General features: G+C 43.1%; 1 protein-coding gene across 2 annotated transcripts; it reads right to left on the bottom strand.

The window, feature by feature from the left end:
* Positions 1-3,346: 3,346 nt before the first annotated feature.
* LOC111955435 (endoplasmic reticulum membrane sensor NFE2L1) lies at positions 3,347-15,164 on the bottom strand. Of its 2 annotated transcripts, XM_023975666.2 has the most exons (5): positions 14,283-15,164; positions 11,367-11,471; positions 11,021-11,128; positions 10,351-10,831; positions 3,347-5,436 (listed from the first exon to the last, which is right to left on the bottom strand). In XM_023975666.2, the coding sequence occupies exons 1-5, from the start codon at positions 14,793-14,795 to the stop codon at positions 4,664-4,666; spliced, it is 1,980 nt and encodes a 659-aa protein (XP_023831434.1). In that variant the 5' UTR covers positions 14,796-15,164; the 3' UTR covers positions 3,347-4,663. The 2 variants fall into 2 exon arrangements, with proteins under 2 accessions (XP_023831434.1, XP_023831435.1); XM_023975667.2 differs by lacking the exon at positions 11,367-11,471.
* Between the last annotated feature and the right edge of the window lie 2,720 nt (positions 15,165-17,884).

The following is a 17,884-nucleotide window of genomic DNA, read 5'->3' as shown; positions in this document are numbered from 1 at the left end:
CATGACCCTCCAGCATGACAAGCCAACAGCCATACTGCTCGTTCTGTGCGTGATTTCCTGCAGACAGGAATGTCAGTGTTCTGCCATGGCCAGCGAAGACCCAGATCTAAATCCATTGAGCACGTCTTGGCCTGTTAGATTGGAGAGTGAGGGCTAGGGCCATTCCCCCAGAAATGTCCGGGAACTTGCAGGTGCCTTGGTGGAATAGGGAGGTAACATCCCAGCAAGAACTGGCAAATCTGGTGCAGTCCATGAGATTGCACTGCAGTATTTAATGACTGTTTACTGACTGTTGCTTTTGACCCCCCCCCCCCCTTTGAATCAGGGACACATTATTCAATTTCTGTTAGTCACATGTCTGTGGAACTTGTTCAGTTTATGTCTCAGTTGTTGAATCTTGTTATGCTCATACAAATATTTACATGTTAAGTTTGCTGAAAATAAATACAGTTGACAGTGAGAGGACGTTTCTTTTTTTGCTGAGTTTATATATTTTTTATATACACACAGTCATTTTTTTTTTTACAACATCTACTCATTCAAGGGTTTTTCTTTATTGTTAATACTATTTTCTACATTGTAGAATAATAGTGAAAACAAACTATGAAATAACACCTATGGAATCATGTAGTAACCAAAAAGGTGTTAAACAAATCAAAATATATGTTATATTTAAGATTCTTCAAATAGCCACCCTTTGCCTTGATGACAGCTTTGCAGACTCTTGGCATTCTCTCAACCAGCTTCACCTGGAATGCTTTTCCAACAGTCTTGGATTTCCCACATATATGCTGAGCACTTGTTGGCTGCTTTTTTTTCACTCTGCGGCCCGACTCATTCCAAACTCTCAATCTCACTTTAGTTGAGGTCGGGGGATTTTGGAGGCCATGTCATCTGATGCAGCACTCCATCACACGCCTTCTTGGTAAAATAGCCCTTACAAAACCTGGTGGTGTGTTGGGTCATTGTCCTGTTGAAAAACAAATGATAGTCTTACTATGCCCAAACCAGATGGGATGGTGTATCGCTGAATAATGCTGTGGTAGCCATGTTGGTTAAGTGTGCCTTGAATTCTAAAACACTGACTGTGTCACCAGCAAAGCAACCCCACACCTCCTCCTCCATGCTTTACGGTGGGAAATAAACATGCAGGGATCATCCGTTCACCCACACCGCATCTCACAAAGACAAGGCGGTTGTAACCAAAAATCTCCAAAGGACAAATTTCCACCGGTCTAATGTCCATTGCTGGTGTTTCTTGGCCCAAGCAAGTCTCTTCTTTTTATTGGTGCCATTTAGTAGTGGTTTCTTTGCAGCAATTTGACCATGATTCACACATTCTCCTCTGAACAGTTGATGTCGAGATGTGTCTGTTACTTGAACTCTGTGAAGAATTTATTTGGGCTGCAATTTCTGAGGCTGGTATCTCTAATGAACTTATCCTCTGCAGCAGAGTTAACTCTGGGTCTTCCATTCCTGTGGCGGTCCTCATGAGAGCCAGTTTAACTATAGCGCTTGATGGTTCTTGAAATGTTATGTATTGACTGACCTTCATGTCTTAAAGTAATGATGGACTGCCGTTTCTCTTTGCTTATTTGAGCTGTTCTTTCCATAACATGGACTTGGTCTTTTCCCAAATAGGGTTAGCTTCTGTATACCCCTCCTACCTTGTCACAATACAATTGATTGGCTCAAACGCATTAAGGAAAGAAATTCCACAAATGAACTTTTAACAAGGCATACCTCATGAAGCTGGTTGAGAGAATACCAAGAGTGTACACAGCTGTCATCAAGTCAAAGGGTGGCTGTTTGAAGAATCTCAAATATATWTTTWTTTCTTTAACACTTTTGGTTACTACATGATTCCATATGCTTTTTTTCATAGTTTGTCTTCACTATTATTCTACAATGTAGAAAATAGTAAAAATAAATGAAATCCCTTGAATGAGTAGGTGTTCTAAAACTTTTGACCGGTAGTGTGTGTGTGTATATATATATATATATATATATATATATATATATATATGCACCTGCTCGTTGAACATCTCATTCCAACACCATGGGCATTAATATGGCTTTGGTCCCCCCTTGACTGCTATAACAGCCTCCACTCTTCTGGGAAGGATTTGCACTAGATGCTGGAACATTGCTGCAGGGACTTACTTCCATTCAGCCACAAGAGCATTAGTGAGGTTGAGAAATGATGTTGAGCGATTAGGCCTGGCACGCAGTCGGCATTCCAATTCATCCCAAAGGTGTTCAAAGGGGTTGCGATCAGGGCTCTGCGCGGGCCAGTCAAGTTCTTCCACACCAATTTCAACAAACCATTTCTGTATGGAACTCACTTTGTGCACGAGGGCATTGTCATGCTGAAACAGGAAAGGGCCCTTCCCCAAACTGTTGCCACAAAGTTTGAAGCACAGAATCGTCTAGAATTATTACTCCTCCTCCACCAAACTTTACAGTTGGCACTATGCATTTGGGAAGGTAGCGTTCGACTGGCATCCACCAAAACCAGATTTGTCCGTTGGAATGCCAGATGGTGAAGCATGATTCATCACTCCAGAGAACATGTTTCCATTGCTTCAATGGCAGCAAGCTTTACACCACTCCAGCCAACTCTTGGCATTGCGCATGGTGATTTTAGGCTTGGGTGCAGGTTTACACGATTCACCGGTCCTGTTCTGTGAGCTTGTGAGGCCTACCACTTCCCAGCTGAGCCGTTGTTACTCCTAGACGTTTCCACTTCACAATAACAGCACTTACAGTTGACCGGGGCAGCTCTAGCAGGGCAGATAGGTGACATCCTATGACAGTGCCATGTTGAAATTCACTGAGCTCTTTAGTAAGGCCATTCTACTGTCAATGTTTGGCTATGGAGATTGCATGGCTGTGTGCTCAATTTTATCCACCTGTCAGCAACGGGTACAGCTGAAAAAGCCGAATCCACTCATTTGAAGGGGTGTCCACATACTGTTGTATATATAGCATATATTTTATGGTCAAACAAATTAAGGATTTGTAAAAATTCATTCAGCCTCATTTACTCCCACACAGCAAAAAATATATATTAGTGACTAAGAAAAAAATAAATAGAAAATGAAAAATATAACTGTTCAGTGTATCTTGGAATCTGATTGGTTTTGTCCAAGGCAAAACTAACTTCTGAGGTGTAAAGAACATTTTCAATATTTATCTAAATAAAAGGACAACTGAATAGGTGCTTTCAATTGCTTGAAGTAGGTCCTACCTCTGTCTGTTTCTTGTAGAAGTCTGTACAGTGTTTTTCCTGTTTCATCTTCCACTACACTTTTCTTCAATCTCTCAAAGTAATTCTCAAATAATATAAACATACATACAATCATACTATATTTCTGAACACAAAAGCAGGTGAATGTGAATGAGGGTTACATCAGTTTTATCATCAACATTGACCTACTACAGTGAAGCATTTGCAGTGACTTGGGTGCACTTGTGTTCCTCAACCAACCCTCTCCCCATGCAATAAAAAAATGGTCTCTCCTACAATCTGCCCAAACCCTCCATATAAATTTGCTGTAGTTGAGGTAGAATGAAAACCATCAGAGTCAAAGCCCTGCTACATAATATCAGAGGAGAAAGGCATACAGCGCTTCCCCCCCCAAAAAAATTTGATTTTTTTTTTTAAACATACAAAAATGTATCATACATAAAGCAATAGCCATGTACATCTGTGTATCACCAATACACAACTATAAAAACATGATTCAAAATTAAATTAAGGCCTTTCAAATGACATGTCTAACATATCGCCAGTTAGATTGAGTTTTGAAACATTTCAACTTAAACTCCAGAACTAAGGTCTGAGGGAACATAGGTCAGAATTTTTGAAATCTTTATCAATAGATACCAAGTTGAAGTTAAAGGGGTACTTCAGGATTTTGGCAATGAAGCCTTTTATCTTCTTCCCCAGAGTCGGATGAACTCGTGGATACCATTTCTATGTCTTTGCGTGAAGTTAGTTGCTAACTAGCTCTAGCGTAATTGCAAACTAGTCTATGGGTATCTGTTAGTATAGACTTCCAGTCATTGAGCTAACACTAGTAAGCATTGGCTTGTGAAACTACCTCTAACTTCCTTCATACAGGACACAGACATACACATGGTATCCACGAGCTGGTCTGACTATGGGGAAGTAGATCTATTTTAATTTCTCAGGTAGATATATGGCCTCATTGCCAAAATCCCAAAGGGTCCCTTTAAAATATAGAATTGGCGTTCTGTTTTTCATTTTAACTGGCCTACAATTTATTTTTGTAGGAACTATACAAATGATACTGCAGCCTGACATCCTCAGGACAACAATATATCCTCCTGGTAAGAAATGCTTTAATGATAATACAATCCTTTCCTTTACATAGTGAGGAAAACGTTAAGAGTCCAGTGTTTGAGGTACGTTTCTTTTTCTAGAAAAAAAACCCTCCATTCACACGTTCTGTAATATTTGTATTTACATGTACGTTTTTGGGTGTATTTATTTAACATAAGTTTCTGCCCTTTCAGGCACCCAAGGTCGGAGAGTCCAGACAAGGAGGAAGAGAAAGATCCGGAAACAGTCACAAGACCAGAAAAAAAAACAATAACACCCCTTAAAAAGTATCAAGTACCAGCAGCCCTTGCTGCATCAAGGCTTCTTCTCCTTCTTCCTTTTGTCCGGTTTACCTCCAGCTGTCGTCGTGGCAACACTAGGCCGCCTGATATTCTGCACCACGACCCTCCCGTTGGCCTCGCACTGCAAGGTGTATCTCTCTGGGGTCAGGGGTCGTCCTGAGCCGTCCCTCAGCCTGGAGAAGATGTCCCTGGAGAGGTGCTCCATGCGTTGGCCCGCGGCACCAAGAGCCTTGGCCGTGTGCTGCCTCTCCCTGAGCAGCCTGCTCCTCTGGGCCTGCAGCCTCTCCACCTCCTCCTGGAGCCCCGTGATGGCATCCAGCTTGCGCTTGCGACAGTTCTGCGCCGCCAGCTTGTTCTTCCCTCGCCGCCGGATGTCCCTCAGGAAGGCAACCTGGGCGGGCGAGAGGCCATGCCCCTCCAGGAGCTCCAGAAACTCCTCCACAGGCATGCTGACAATCTCCGCCGCCGAGAACGGGACATGCAGGGCCCGGGTGCGGAGTTCATCGCGGCTAAGCTCCCGGTCTTCGTCATCTTCCCCGTCTTCGTCGCTGAAAGGCTCCTCTTTGATGGCTTTGTGGGGGAACGTGGTGGCTGACTGTTGGGAGAAGGCTGCGGAGGAGTAGCTGTGGTCGTGCCACACGCTCTCGCTGAAATCCACAGGCGACCATGTGTCGTAGTTGGCGATGCTCTTGGAGGGGAGGGAGTCCACCTCACTGCTGTAGCCCGTAGCCCCACCCTCGTCCTCAAAAAACGAACTGGAAGACGATGATGACACCTCAGACGCACCTGGGGAGTCAAGTGTACATACGAATATGTAAACTTATTTACAATGTTTAGAATGTTGCAGATGTGATATACAGTGCCTTTGGAAAGTATTCAGACCTCTTGACTTTTTCCACATTGTTACGTTACAGCTTTCTTTTAAAAATGAAAATCCTCAGCAATCTACACACAATACCCCATAATGACAAAACAAAAACAGGTTTTGAAATTTGTGCAAATGTATAAAAAATAAAAACCTAATTTACATAAGTATTCAGACCTTGGGTTGCAAAGCGTTGGAAAATTTCCGGTAAGATTCCGTAATTTTCCACGGGAAGTTAAGCCAGAGAATTTTGCTTAAATTCATTTAAACATTTTTTTTGCTTACAACAGTGAAACTTTTTTGTGGGATACACATAAAGGCAATTCTAGGTCTTGTGGCATATTTTGATTAAACTATCCCCAATTCAATGGAATTGCAACCCTCTGCATGCACAGTGCATTCTTCCATCACATGTGATGGAAGAGCGCACTGCACATGTACAGCTGATTCTCAAGATCTTGCACACTAATGAGATGCTATTGAGCCCACACTACTACACTGTCTGAGCCAAGGACTACATGCGTTGTGGTAAGTTTTGATTACAATACTGGGTGGGGTGAATATATTTTGTATGATATACATTATTTTTTTGTTAACTAATAAATAGTAGCCTGCATCAAAGTGTTTAAATAATTTCTAACTTGTTAACAATTTCTGCTAGTTAGTTTTTGCTACCATGTGGGTTTTAGCTTGCTTGAGCCTGCTAACTGAGGAGTGTTAATTCAACTGTTTCCATACATGTTTCACTTTAAAACATTTCTCACAAAGGAGTTGTTTAATCTAACTGCTTAACTATTTATCTGTACTTTTTTTTTTTGTTGACTAATTTGCCACAGGCACTATCTGATGTGTGGAGACAGCTAATGAAGAAGGAAAAGCTGTGTACATTTGCAAATACTGTGCCAAATCATATGTGAAGAATGCAACGAATATGCAGAATCATCTGGCCAAGTGCATACAGTTCCCTCAGCGCTCACATCAAGCAACCTCTGACAAAAGTCCCTCTACTTCTATTCGAGGTGAAAATGATGAATCAGACACCTTATCGATAGCAACAGCTTATGGTCCTCCTGGAATCAGATTTTTTTTTTGACTCAATGGAGGAACGTAGTCAGAGAAATGCCGATGAATGTCTTGCTCGAGCTGTGTATGCAACTGGCTCACGTCTGATGCTCAAAGGCAATGTGTATTGGAAGACATTTCTGAATGTTCTTCGTCCAGGATACATCCCTCCAACCAGACATGCTTTATCTACTCATTTGCTGGATGCAGAGTTCAACAGAGTTCAAGTGAAGGTCAAGCAAATCAGAGAAAGCAGACTGTATTGCAATCATCTCTGATGGGTGGTCAAATGTTCGTGGGCAAGGAATAATTAACTACATCATCTCCACCCCTCAACCAGCATTCTACAAGAGCACAGACACAAGGGACAACAGACACACCGGTCTCTACATTGTAGATGAGCTGAAGGCAGTCATCAATGACCTTGGACCACAGAAGGTATTTGCACTGGTGACAGAAAATGCTGCGAACATGAAGGCTGCTTGGTCTAAAGTGGAGGAGTTCTACCCTCACATCACACCCATTGGCTGTTCTGCTCATGCATTGAATCTGCTCCTCAAGGACATCATGGCACTGAAAACAATGGATACACTCTACAAGAGAGCCAAGGAAATGGTTAGGTATGTGAAGGGTCATCAAGTTATAGCAGCAATCTACCTCACCAAGAAGAGTGAGAAGAATAAGAGCACCACATTGAATGCCATCCTGACTGATGTTCAGACACTGCTTGCAGATGTAAGGAAAGAATTCCGTACTGCCCTGCCCACTTCACTGTTGCTCCAAGCAGAGGAAACTGCAGTTCTGAATTACACCAAAAAGCGTGAAGACTTCTGCCTGAAGCCCGTACACGCAGCAGCGTACATGTTGGACCCCAAGCACGCTGGCAAGAGCATCCTGTCTGGTGCAGAGATCAACAAGGCCTATGGTGTCATCACTACCGTGTCTCGCCACCTTGGCCTGGATGAGGGCAAGGTTCTTGGCAGTCTGGCGAAGTACACTTCCAAGCAAGGGCTTTGGGATGGAGATGCAATATGGCAGTCGTGCCAATATATCTCATCAGCCACCTGGTGGAAGGGACTTTGTGGATCTGAGGCTCTTTCCCCTGTTGCCTCCATCATCCTCCAAATCCCACTAACATCAACCGCCTCAGAGTGCAACTGGTCCTTGTTTGGGAACACACACACCAAAGCACGCAACAGGCTGACCAATATAAGGGTTGAACAATTGATGGCCATCCGGGCAAATTTGAGGCTTTTTGAGCCTGACAACGAACCATCCTCAACAAGGTTAGAAAGTGACAGTGAAGATGAGGCCTCAGAGTCTGATGTTCAAGAGGTGGACACTGAGGAGGTCCAGGGAGAAGACATGGAAGCCTGAGAAGAAGAGAACCAAAGCTTTAGTTTCTAGACTATCAATGAAAACGTTTTTGGGAGATGTGATGGATCATTGGGGATCATTCAATATTCCCTTTCTTTTGTTGTTCAGTGAAATCATCCCATGTGAAGAGTCAACTCATTTAATTTAAGTTCAAGTTGTAACAAAATGTTTTTTTTTTTTTTTTTACATTTCTATTGGAAGGATTTAATAATTTGCAATTATGTCTACTTATGATAAGGTAAAAGGTTTATGTTTCTGTCTCCATAGGATATGGTAAATATATCCAATGCAAAAAACATCTACATCTAAATGGTATTACTATTAATTTGCATATATTCCCATTAATTACCACAGAAAGTTTCCACCTCTGAATATTCCCCAAAATGTGCAACCCTATTCAGACCGTTTGCTATGAGACTGGAAATTGAGCTCAGATGAATCCTTTTTACATTGATCATCTTTGAGATGTTTCTACAACTTGATTGGAGTCCACCTGTGGTAAATTCAATTGATTGGACATGATTTGGAAAGGCACACACTTGTCTACATAAGGTCCCTCAATTGACAGTGCATGTCAGAGCAAAAACCAAGCCATGAGGTCYAAGGAATTGTCCGTAGAGCTCTGAGACAGGATTGTGCCAAGGCACAGATCTGGGGAATGGTACCAAAAAATGTACTCAGCATTGAAGGTCCAAGAACAGAGTGGCCTCCATCAACCTTAAAAGGAAGAAGTTTGGAACCACCAAGACTCTTCCTAGAACTGAAAAATCAGGGGAGAAGGGCCTTGGTCAGGGAAGTGACCAAGAACCTGATGGTCACGCTGACAGAGCACCAGAGTTCCTCTGTGGAGATGGGATAACCTTCCAGAAGGACAACCATCTCTGCAACACTCCACCAATCAGGCCTTTATGGTAGAGTGGCCAGACGGAGGCCACACCTCATTAAAAAGGCACATGACAGCCCGCTTAGAGTTTGCCAATAGGCACCTAAACACTCTCAGACCATGAGAAACAAGATTCTCTGGTCTGATGAAACCAAGATTGAATTCTTTGGCCTGAATGCCAAGCATCACATCTTGAAGAAACCTGGCACCATCCCTARGGTGAAGCATGGTGGTMGTAGCATCATGATGTGGAGATGTTTTTCAGCGTCAGGGACTGGGAGACTAGCCAGGATCGAGGCAAAGATGGACAGAGCAAAGTATAGAGAGATCCTTCATGAAAACCTGCTCCAGAGCACTCAGGACTTCAGACTGAGGCAAAGGTTCACCTTTCAACAGGACAACGACCTTAAGCACACAGCCAAGACAACACAGGAGTGGCTTCGGGACGAGTCTCAATGTCCTTGAGTGGCCCAGCCAGAGCCCGGACTTGAACCCGATCGAACATCTCTGAAAATTGCTGTGCAGCGACGCTCCCCATCCAACCTGACAAGAGCTTGAGAGGATCTGCAGAGAAGAATGGAAGAAACTCCCCAAATACAGGTGTGCCAAGCTTGTAGTGTCATACCCAGGAAGAATTGAGGCTGTAATCGCTGCCAAAMGCGCTTCCAACAAATACTAAGTGTAAAGAGTCCAAATACTTATGTAAATGTGATCTTTTTATTTATTTATACATTTGCAAAAATGTCTAAACCTGTTTTTGCTTTGTCATTATGGGGTATTGTGTGTCGATTGATGAGGAAAAAATACAATTGTATACATTTTAGAATAAGGCTGTAACGTAACAAAATGTGGAAAAATGTAAGGGGTCTGAATCCTTTCCTTAGGCACTGTATATAGCACAACAGAGGATGTCCGCAATGCATTACTATCTCCACCAGTGTATACCCTATTCTTTTTAAGCAGTGGTTGCAACGGTCGTGGAAGGCAGGGTTTGTGGGTGTGGCTTAAATCAGTCTGGAATTGGCGGAAGAGAGAAGTGTGCTGTTTTTCAGCTAATTTCCTGCAATTCTATCATTTATTTCCATGGAACTTTGAGAARTTTGCAGTTTGAATGCTAATTTCCTACAATTGTACACCACTTTCCATGGCTATTTCTGTGTTCTTATGCTCAAACATTATAACAAAACCAATGGGGACCCCAAACAGGGCCCCTGGGATGTACCCTGTGTGGCCAGTCAGTAATCCAGCCATGGCACAAATACTCCTAAATGCATTGATTTTTAAATTTTAAATTCACCCCTACAGTGTAGTTTTAATTTAGGTGATTTCTAGTTCAAGGATTATATTACTTAGAAATATGTAGGTCAATTATCTTCTCTACATACTTTGTCTGGGTTTAGTCATTTAAGTATTTCTGTTTTTGGTGTGGCYGCAACAATTTATCAGCGGCGTTACAGGGGAAACACTGAACATTGCACCTCCCTGAAGCAGACCCACAAGTCTTCCAACTCACTTGGGGAGTCTGGGCCTCGAGAGCTGCTCTCCAGAGAAAGACCGGAGTCTGAGTCAAGGTCCTCCAGGACACGAGGGTCGATGCCCTGTAGAATCCCCAGCAGCTGGACGTCCATGGTTTCCAAGCAGCCATCCAGCCCCAGGAGGTTGATCTGGTCAAACACTGCCTCATCCAAACAGCCTTCCAGTGCACCATGGGACGATGACCCATTTCGTGTTCCGTTGACCACCACAGCGTTCGGTAGTGCAGCCAGCCCTGTGGTCGTACCAGGCGACGAGTTGGAGGAGTTTGTGGACTCGAGTCGGAAGAGGGGCCCTCTTGGTTGCCGTGCCACCAGGGTCCTGACTCCACCCCTCTGGGGGATCATGTCGTAGACGGAGCCTGTTACCATGGCATCGCGGAGACTGACATCCTGGCTGATGGCGCTGGAGATGTCGGCGTCGAGGTCAGACAGCTGCTGAGGAACCAGTGGGTCTAAATCCTGAAGAACACACACACATTATAAAAGGCACGGACATAGACACACCCTGACATACACAGTAGCTCACAGGTAAATCCTAAAACCCTTGGAGTTCGAAACCAATATTCGATAACTGACATTTTCAAATCGCCTTCTCTTTTCACAAATATTACCAAGACATCATAATCATTATCAAGGGATACCACTTACGTCAAATTCATAGATGGGRAGGGACAGGAATTGGCTCCAGTGCTGGTCGATGTCAGGGGGATGGGGGTCCTCAGAGCTGGAGAGAGGGGCTCCGCTACTTAACAAACCCTGGAATCAACAACACACAGTCAATTCGTCACACACTGTGGAAAATCTGTGATGAAAAACATGACAAGGCAAGCACAGCGCCTATTACAAACACACAAAACATGAGGGCCATCAAACACTGAGCAAATAGTATGTTAAACAAAGGCACGCCTACAGAGCTGAACGTTTAATCTGGCTATCTTATTCCAAGACAGACTTTTTATTTTTATTACTTGTTCTATGTCATCGCTGTATGTACCTCATGTTCTAGTGTGGAACTGAGAGCCAGCTGGGTCAGGGAAACAGGTTCCTCTCTGCCTTCATCACCATACTCTTGGATCCGCCCCTTCAGTTCCTCAACCTCCTGATAACAGGAAAGACCGATAGAAAGAAGGGTGGACCAGAATACATTTAGGTACGGACCACGTTTCCATACAGTTTTTATACCGTATACAAAATAATTACGACAGCTGTGATGGAAACAGGAAGTTTTGGCACAATTTTTTAAATGCAGACAGATAATACTTTTWTACGACATGGTGGGATATTTTTGTGTCTAAAATTGAGGAAGAAATGGGAGGTGGAAATGTCTTTATGCAGAGAAATATTGATAAAATATAAAACGCAACATGTAAAGTGTTGGTACCATGTTCCTGGAGTGAAAATAAAATATCCCAGAAATGTTCCATATGCACAAAAAGCTTATTTCTCTCAAATGTTGGGCACAAATTTGTTTACATCCCTGTTAGTGAGCATTTCTCCTTTGCCAAGATAATCCACCTGACAGGTGTGGCATATCAAGAAGCTGATTAAACAGCATAATCATTACACAGGTGCACCTTGTGCTGGGGAAAAAGGCCACTTGTGCAGTTTTGTCACACAATGTCTAAAGTTAAGGGAGCGTGCAATTGGCATGCTGACTGAAGGAATGTCTAACAGAGCTGTTGCCAGAGAATGTAATGTTTATTTCTCTACCATAAGCTGCCTCCAGTGTCGTTTTTGAGAATTTGGCAGTATGTTCAACCGGCCTCAAAACCYAAAACCACGTGTAACCACGCCAGCCGAGAACCTCCACATCCGGCATCTTCATCTGTGGAATCGTCTGAGACCAGCCACCCAGACAGCTGATGAAACTYAGGAGTATTTCTGTCTGTAATAAAGCCCTTTTGTGATTGGCTGGGCCTGTCTCCCAAGTGACTATGCCCCTGCAGGCCCACCCATGGCTGCTCCCCTGCCCAGTCTTGTGAAATCCATAGATTAGTGCCTAATAAATGTATTTCAAGTGACAGAAGGATATCAATGAACTGTAACTCAGTAAAATCTTAGATATTGTTGCATTTATATTTTTGTTCAGTATAATAACCATCATATTGAAGTAAACTTGGAGTCATGCGATGATACGTTGTGTGTTCCTCCAACTTTGACTCAGGAAAACATGCAGTTTATTAAGCTACAGATGAAATAAATTCTGAACTTCACAGGGTGGTGAAAGTGCACAGTGTCCTTGATGTTCCTTTCCAAAACATATCAGGGGTCTTATTCTGGTGACATGATCAATGTTTGACTGCCTTACTCATAATAATCTCATCATGTAGACTAGCCTACCCACACTATCTGTACGCTGTTGGCTAGAGCGCATGTGCTAAGACCCAAGTATTTAATGCAACAGTGTGTGACAAAACTACTGCTGGAGTTGAAAATGCGATGGAAACTTAAGCAAAAAAGTACATTTTGTGCACTACGTCATCACCCACAACAAGTCAATTTGGTGGCAACACACCACTGGTGGGAAAATGAGCATATTTTATTTATGTGGAGTCTAGAATTTGAGTGAATATATGTCACCAATTGAATGCAAAACTAGCTATTGAGAGGTAGAGAGAAAGAAAAATGTGTGAAGATAATGAGGGAGTCCAGAGAAAAGGGGTAAAAGATGGAGAGAAAGGGACAAAGACAGCTTTGTAAGCCGTGTCAGTCATTGTGATTAAACCAACTGTTACAGGCCTATTCAAGGCTGAGTGAGTCCAGCAGCCTAGCAATCTTCTCCTAAGAAGAATGTCTGTAACATTGCAACAATGCCCCTTATATTGTAGCTTTATAGGAGGAAAGGCATCTGCTTTCTGCTACAATGAACCAATTGTGACCGTTAAATGACTGAGGCTCCGCTTAACTGTTACTGCACTGCTGTTAACCACAACGGTTATCAATCTGTTGACAACTGTGGTTGTTCAACAGGTTGATGCATGAACTTGTTTCAACTGTGTCTAAAGCCACAAGATGATTTAGACCCAGGAACGTGTATGAGCAGGTGTGTGTGTGAGTGTAGCCTATATAAATGGGGTGTTACACAATACAAGTCTCACAACAGCAGCAAGTGAATTCGTGGGAGATAAGATAACACAGCCTTCGCCATTAGACACTCCTGAACTATAAGGAGCCTTTGCCCCACAAAAACCCACCAAAGGACCAAAAGAGAAAATTATTAAATTCCCCCACTTATCAGGGTTTACAGAATTCCATGACGGTCACAGCCCTACAAACATGCAGCTGAAACCTACATTAGGCTAATGGTAAGTAGTATATTACGTTTCTGGGATTGACACACCTACAAAGTCCCAGACAAGTGCAATTTCGGGAATTGGATAGTGCATTATCAGCTCTTCTTGTCATGTTAGGTCATTGCATACCTTAGAGAGCTATTTATAAGTTGTCAGAAATGTCCAGATCAACTAGCCCATGTAAGTTAACGATTCCCCCCCCGGGGTTTTCAGACCAAAGACATTTTTGTAATTATTTAGTCACTCATATCACGACTAGCAGACATAGCAAAACGTATAGAACATTTAAAAATGTTACATTCTCTCCACCAAGAAGAGGGTAGTGAACAGTTTGTCATGAACAGTGCTTGTGCCCCTAGAAATAAACGTGGCGCGTCCGCACCCGCGGGGCGCTGGATGTTCCCCAATGCTTGAAGGGGGGCCCGATTGAAACAGGTTGGGAACCCCTGAGTTAGCCAAATAGTATAGGCCTATCAGAATACACTTATCATTCCCACCGTCAGTTAGCTACACTTGTTGAGTAGCTAAAGGCCTGGGGGTTAGCATTTCGTCACAATAACTTTACATTAGGTAGCTTTTAGCAAAATTAGCTAATGCCATCTCGCTGCAGCACTCGCCTCATTGGGTATCTCGCAGGCTCCAGTGCTGGGATAAGGCCCCGGCTCACTTAGCTGGGCGGCAGTATGGCTTTCGTCGACGGCGAGAAGTTCAGTGTCGTTGGCCTCTTCCCCGGTACTCTCTAACAGCCCCGCGCTAACATTACTGTTACTCGTGCTGTTTGGTGGCTCTCGGAACTCTGAGCTGTCAGGTACTTGGTGTACGAGCCACGCGCTCAACTGCGTAGGGAACCGGATGGGCGACCCAAGCGCCCTCACCTCATCCAGGAGCCGACGGCAGGCGAAGAAATAATCCAACTCGGGACATTTGGGGTGCACGCTGTACCCGTCCCAATTGTCCCTCAAACTGTGAAACGGTGTCTGGATGTAGGCTGAGCTAGGACCGTCGTTAATCTCTAGCGGTGAGTAGGAGCCGTTCAAGTAACTGTCGACATCCACGCGAACTCCGATCAAACTGAGTAAGATCGTAAATTGGATCAGTCCTTCTGTGAAGTATTTCTTCACGTTTTGCATCTTTTTCACACTTTTGGAAGAACGTCTGTGGAGAAACGCTGGTCCCAGAGTTCACTTTAGACTACTAAACAAAGAAAATGCCAAACAAAAGAAAACGCTTTCCCAGTCAGACAAAGAGGTCCGCCTGACTGTACGCGGCCGGCGAAAGCTTTAGATAGCTAGCTACTGCACTACCGGTTTCTGATAACTTCCTGACAGAGACATGTCCTCAAACGAAGAACTGTACCACAATCGAATACAATAAATAATTTAAACCTAGATAAAACTATGATATACGGGAATCTCACGTTTATGTATGGTGTTACAAACGAATTATAATACAAAGTAAATATCCCGAACCTGTTCTTTCACTCCCTATCAGCTGCAAGGAGACTTGGGGAGGGATTTGCATAATTCACATAAAATAGGCCCAAAGCTTCCATCGCAACAGGGTCCGATTGGTTGAAAATGTATTATGTTATGGAGGGAGCCAATCGTAGCGTCCCACCGGCTGTTAGTTGGATGCACAATGTCAACCTGTTCATTGGATTTCCGCCACAAACAAGACACACCGTACATACATTTATACTTAGAAATGATGCTTAAAACACATTTGATTCAATCTTACACTGTTTCAGATAATGCATCACAAGAACACTACCGTTATTTTAAAACGGAACCTTGTTGTCAGGGGCGGGACCGGGACGGTACTTCCGGTGACTTAAAAAAAAGAAGTTTGGCCCACTGACCTACTTCGAGTCCAGTAGGCCAGACCTACCATATCAATGAATAAACCATTTTTGAATGAATGGAGAAGTTAAAAGCTACCCAACTACAAGATATCAAAATACCTTTAGGCCTTTTAAACTCAACATTACACAATATGTACTGGACAATGTGTTCCCATCCATGTACCAACAGTAGTGATGGGGGGGAAATAGATCGTTACATATTGCGAAATTATTTTTGACTATATCAAATTATAATGTATTGACAATATTGCACTATTATTTTTGCGCTGGTTGGCTATACCGGCACCAAATCTCCAGTATTTTTCCTTCATAGCTTGTTCTCCATTTAAAAAAAAATGGGGAGCCAATTTGTTTTAAGCACTTTTAGTTCCAATACTGATCAAAACTCGTTTTCTCATGGCTCTCTCTTGTCCCTCTGCAGTAGACATATGGTGAAGCAATATGTTGTGAACATTGAATCGCAATAAAATCACAGTATCGAATCGCAATACATATAGAATCACAATACATATCGTATTGGCAACAAAGTATCGTGATAACATTGTATTGTGAGTTCCCTGGCAATTCCCAGCCCTAACCAACAGGTCCTGTTGATCTTGGGAACTCATCTTATGCAAATCATTCAAACATGCTTCAATAAAGTCTTAGTTATGAATGATAAATACTTATGTTCCACATAGGTATGAAGAAGATTAAGGCTTCCACGAGAGAGTGCCCCTGTTGACAATATTTTGTCTGTCTAAAATATTGATTACGAGAAAAGGAAAAGAACAAAGACAAAATTCGCTAGGCCTGTATAAAATGTTGAATAAGTGCATGACATGTTCTTCTTTAAAGGCAGAGACAGGGTAATAGTAGGCCTAACTACTGCAAGTAGAATAGTCAAAAGTTTGGTTTGAAAGTACCACACTGCCTAGTGCCATCCTCTCTTGCCTGGTCAGTCCAGCCCAGCCCTGACAACAGGGTCATCCCTAGTAACCACCAATGATTTATATATACACTAGATGACTGATAGAGGGCGTCGTGTTGAAACCACAGTGCCTCTTGGCGCCCCCCCCCCCCCCCCCCCCACTGTCTCCACCCCTTTTTGCCACATTTATTCTGTTAGACACATTAGCGCATACTTGTATATTATATTATGTGAGCTAAACATAGGGACCGAATGGCACAGAGTTCTAAGGCACTGCAGTGCTAGCGGCGTCACTACAGACCCGGGTTCAATCCCTATCTGTATCACAACCGGCCGTGATCTGAAGTCCCATACGGCAGCGCACAATTGGCCCAGCGTCGTCCGGGTTAGGGGAGGGTTTGCCCGTCCATGTAAATAAGAATTTGTTCTTAACTGATTTTCCTAGTTAAATAAAATAAAAAAAACATAATCAATAAAAAAAATCCTTAAAGTATAATTTTCAGAGATTACTAATGTTACTGTTCTCACTACAACAACAAAAATATATGTAATTTTGTCCTTTAAAATCTATTAAAATACTGTAGAATTCCATTAATTCCAATGGAGGACTGCTCTTACAGGAGAGTGTCAATATGGCCGACCAGTGGCTTCCAGGCCTCTTAATGGCCCATACATAGCATCAGCAATTAAGGTTTTATATGGTGAGCCGATGGCGATGAATGTTGATATGTAGCTTCATCGAGAACCAGGCTTACTTGATTTGGAGGCATGGCTACACAAGACTTAGTTGATTAAACTCAACTCCACTATCTACGATGGAGTTGAGCGGCAACTCGTGTTTGTAAACCGGAGGTCCGACATCACCAAAAACAACATTGTTATATGTTATTCTTTGGATGCTGAAATCAGTAGTTTTTGATGAACTTAATTTTATGTATTATTGGATCTCCGGTCTGCCCACAGTCGTCACCGCTCAACTCCATCGATAAATCTTGGAGTTGAGTTTAGTCGGCTACTTGTTCTGTAGTCTTTTGGAAAACCATAAACATAGGATGTTTTCCCTTATTATTTTACTAGGTAAGTTGACATTCGCTTTTACAGCACAGACCTGGGGAATAGTTACAGGGGGATGAATGAGCCAATTGGAAGCTGGGGAAGGTTGCCATGATGGCATGAGGGCAAGATTTGGAATTTAGCCAGGACACCGGGGTTAACACCAATAATCATACAATAAGTGCCTTGGGCTCTTTAGTGACCACAGAGAGACAGCACATCCGTTTAACGTCGCATCCAAAAGAAGGCACTCTATCCAGGGCAATGTCCCCATTCACTGCTCTAGGGAATTGATATCTCCTTAGACCAGAGGGAAGAGAGCCCCCTACTGGCCCTCTAACACCATTTTCAGCAGCACCAATCCAGGGACAGACCAGGACCAACCCTGCTTAGCT

The sequence above is a fragment of the Salvelinus sp. IW2-2015 genome, linkage group LG31, assembly GCF_002910315.2.
Source record: "Salvelinus sp. IW2-2015 linkage group LG31, ASM291031v2, whole genome shotgun sequence".
Classification (NCBI taxonomy): Eukaryota; Metazoa; Chordata; class Actinopteri; order Salmoniformes; family Salmonidae; genus Salvelinus; species Salvelinus sp. IW2-2015.
This window is presented reverse-complemented; position numbering and strand designations above follow the sequence as displayed.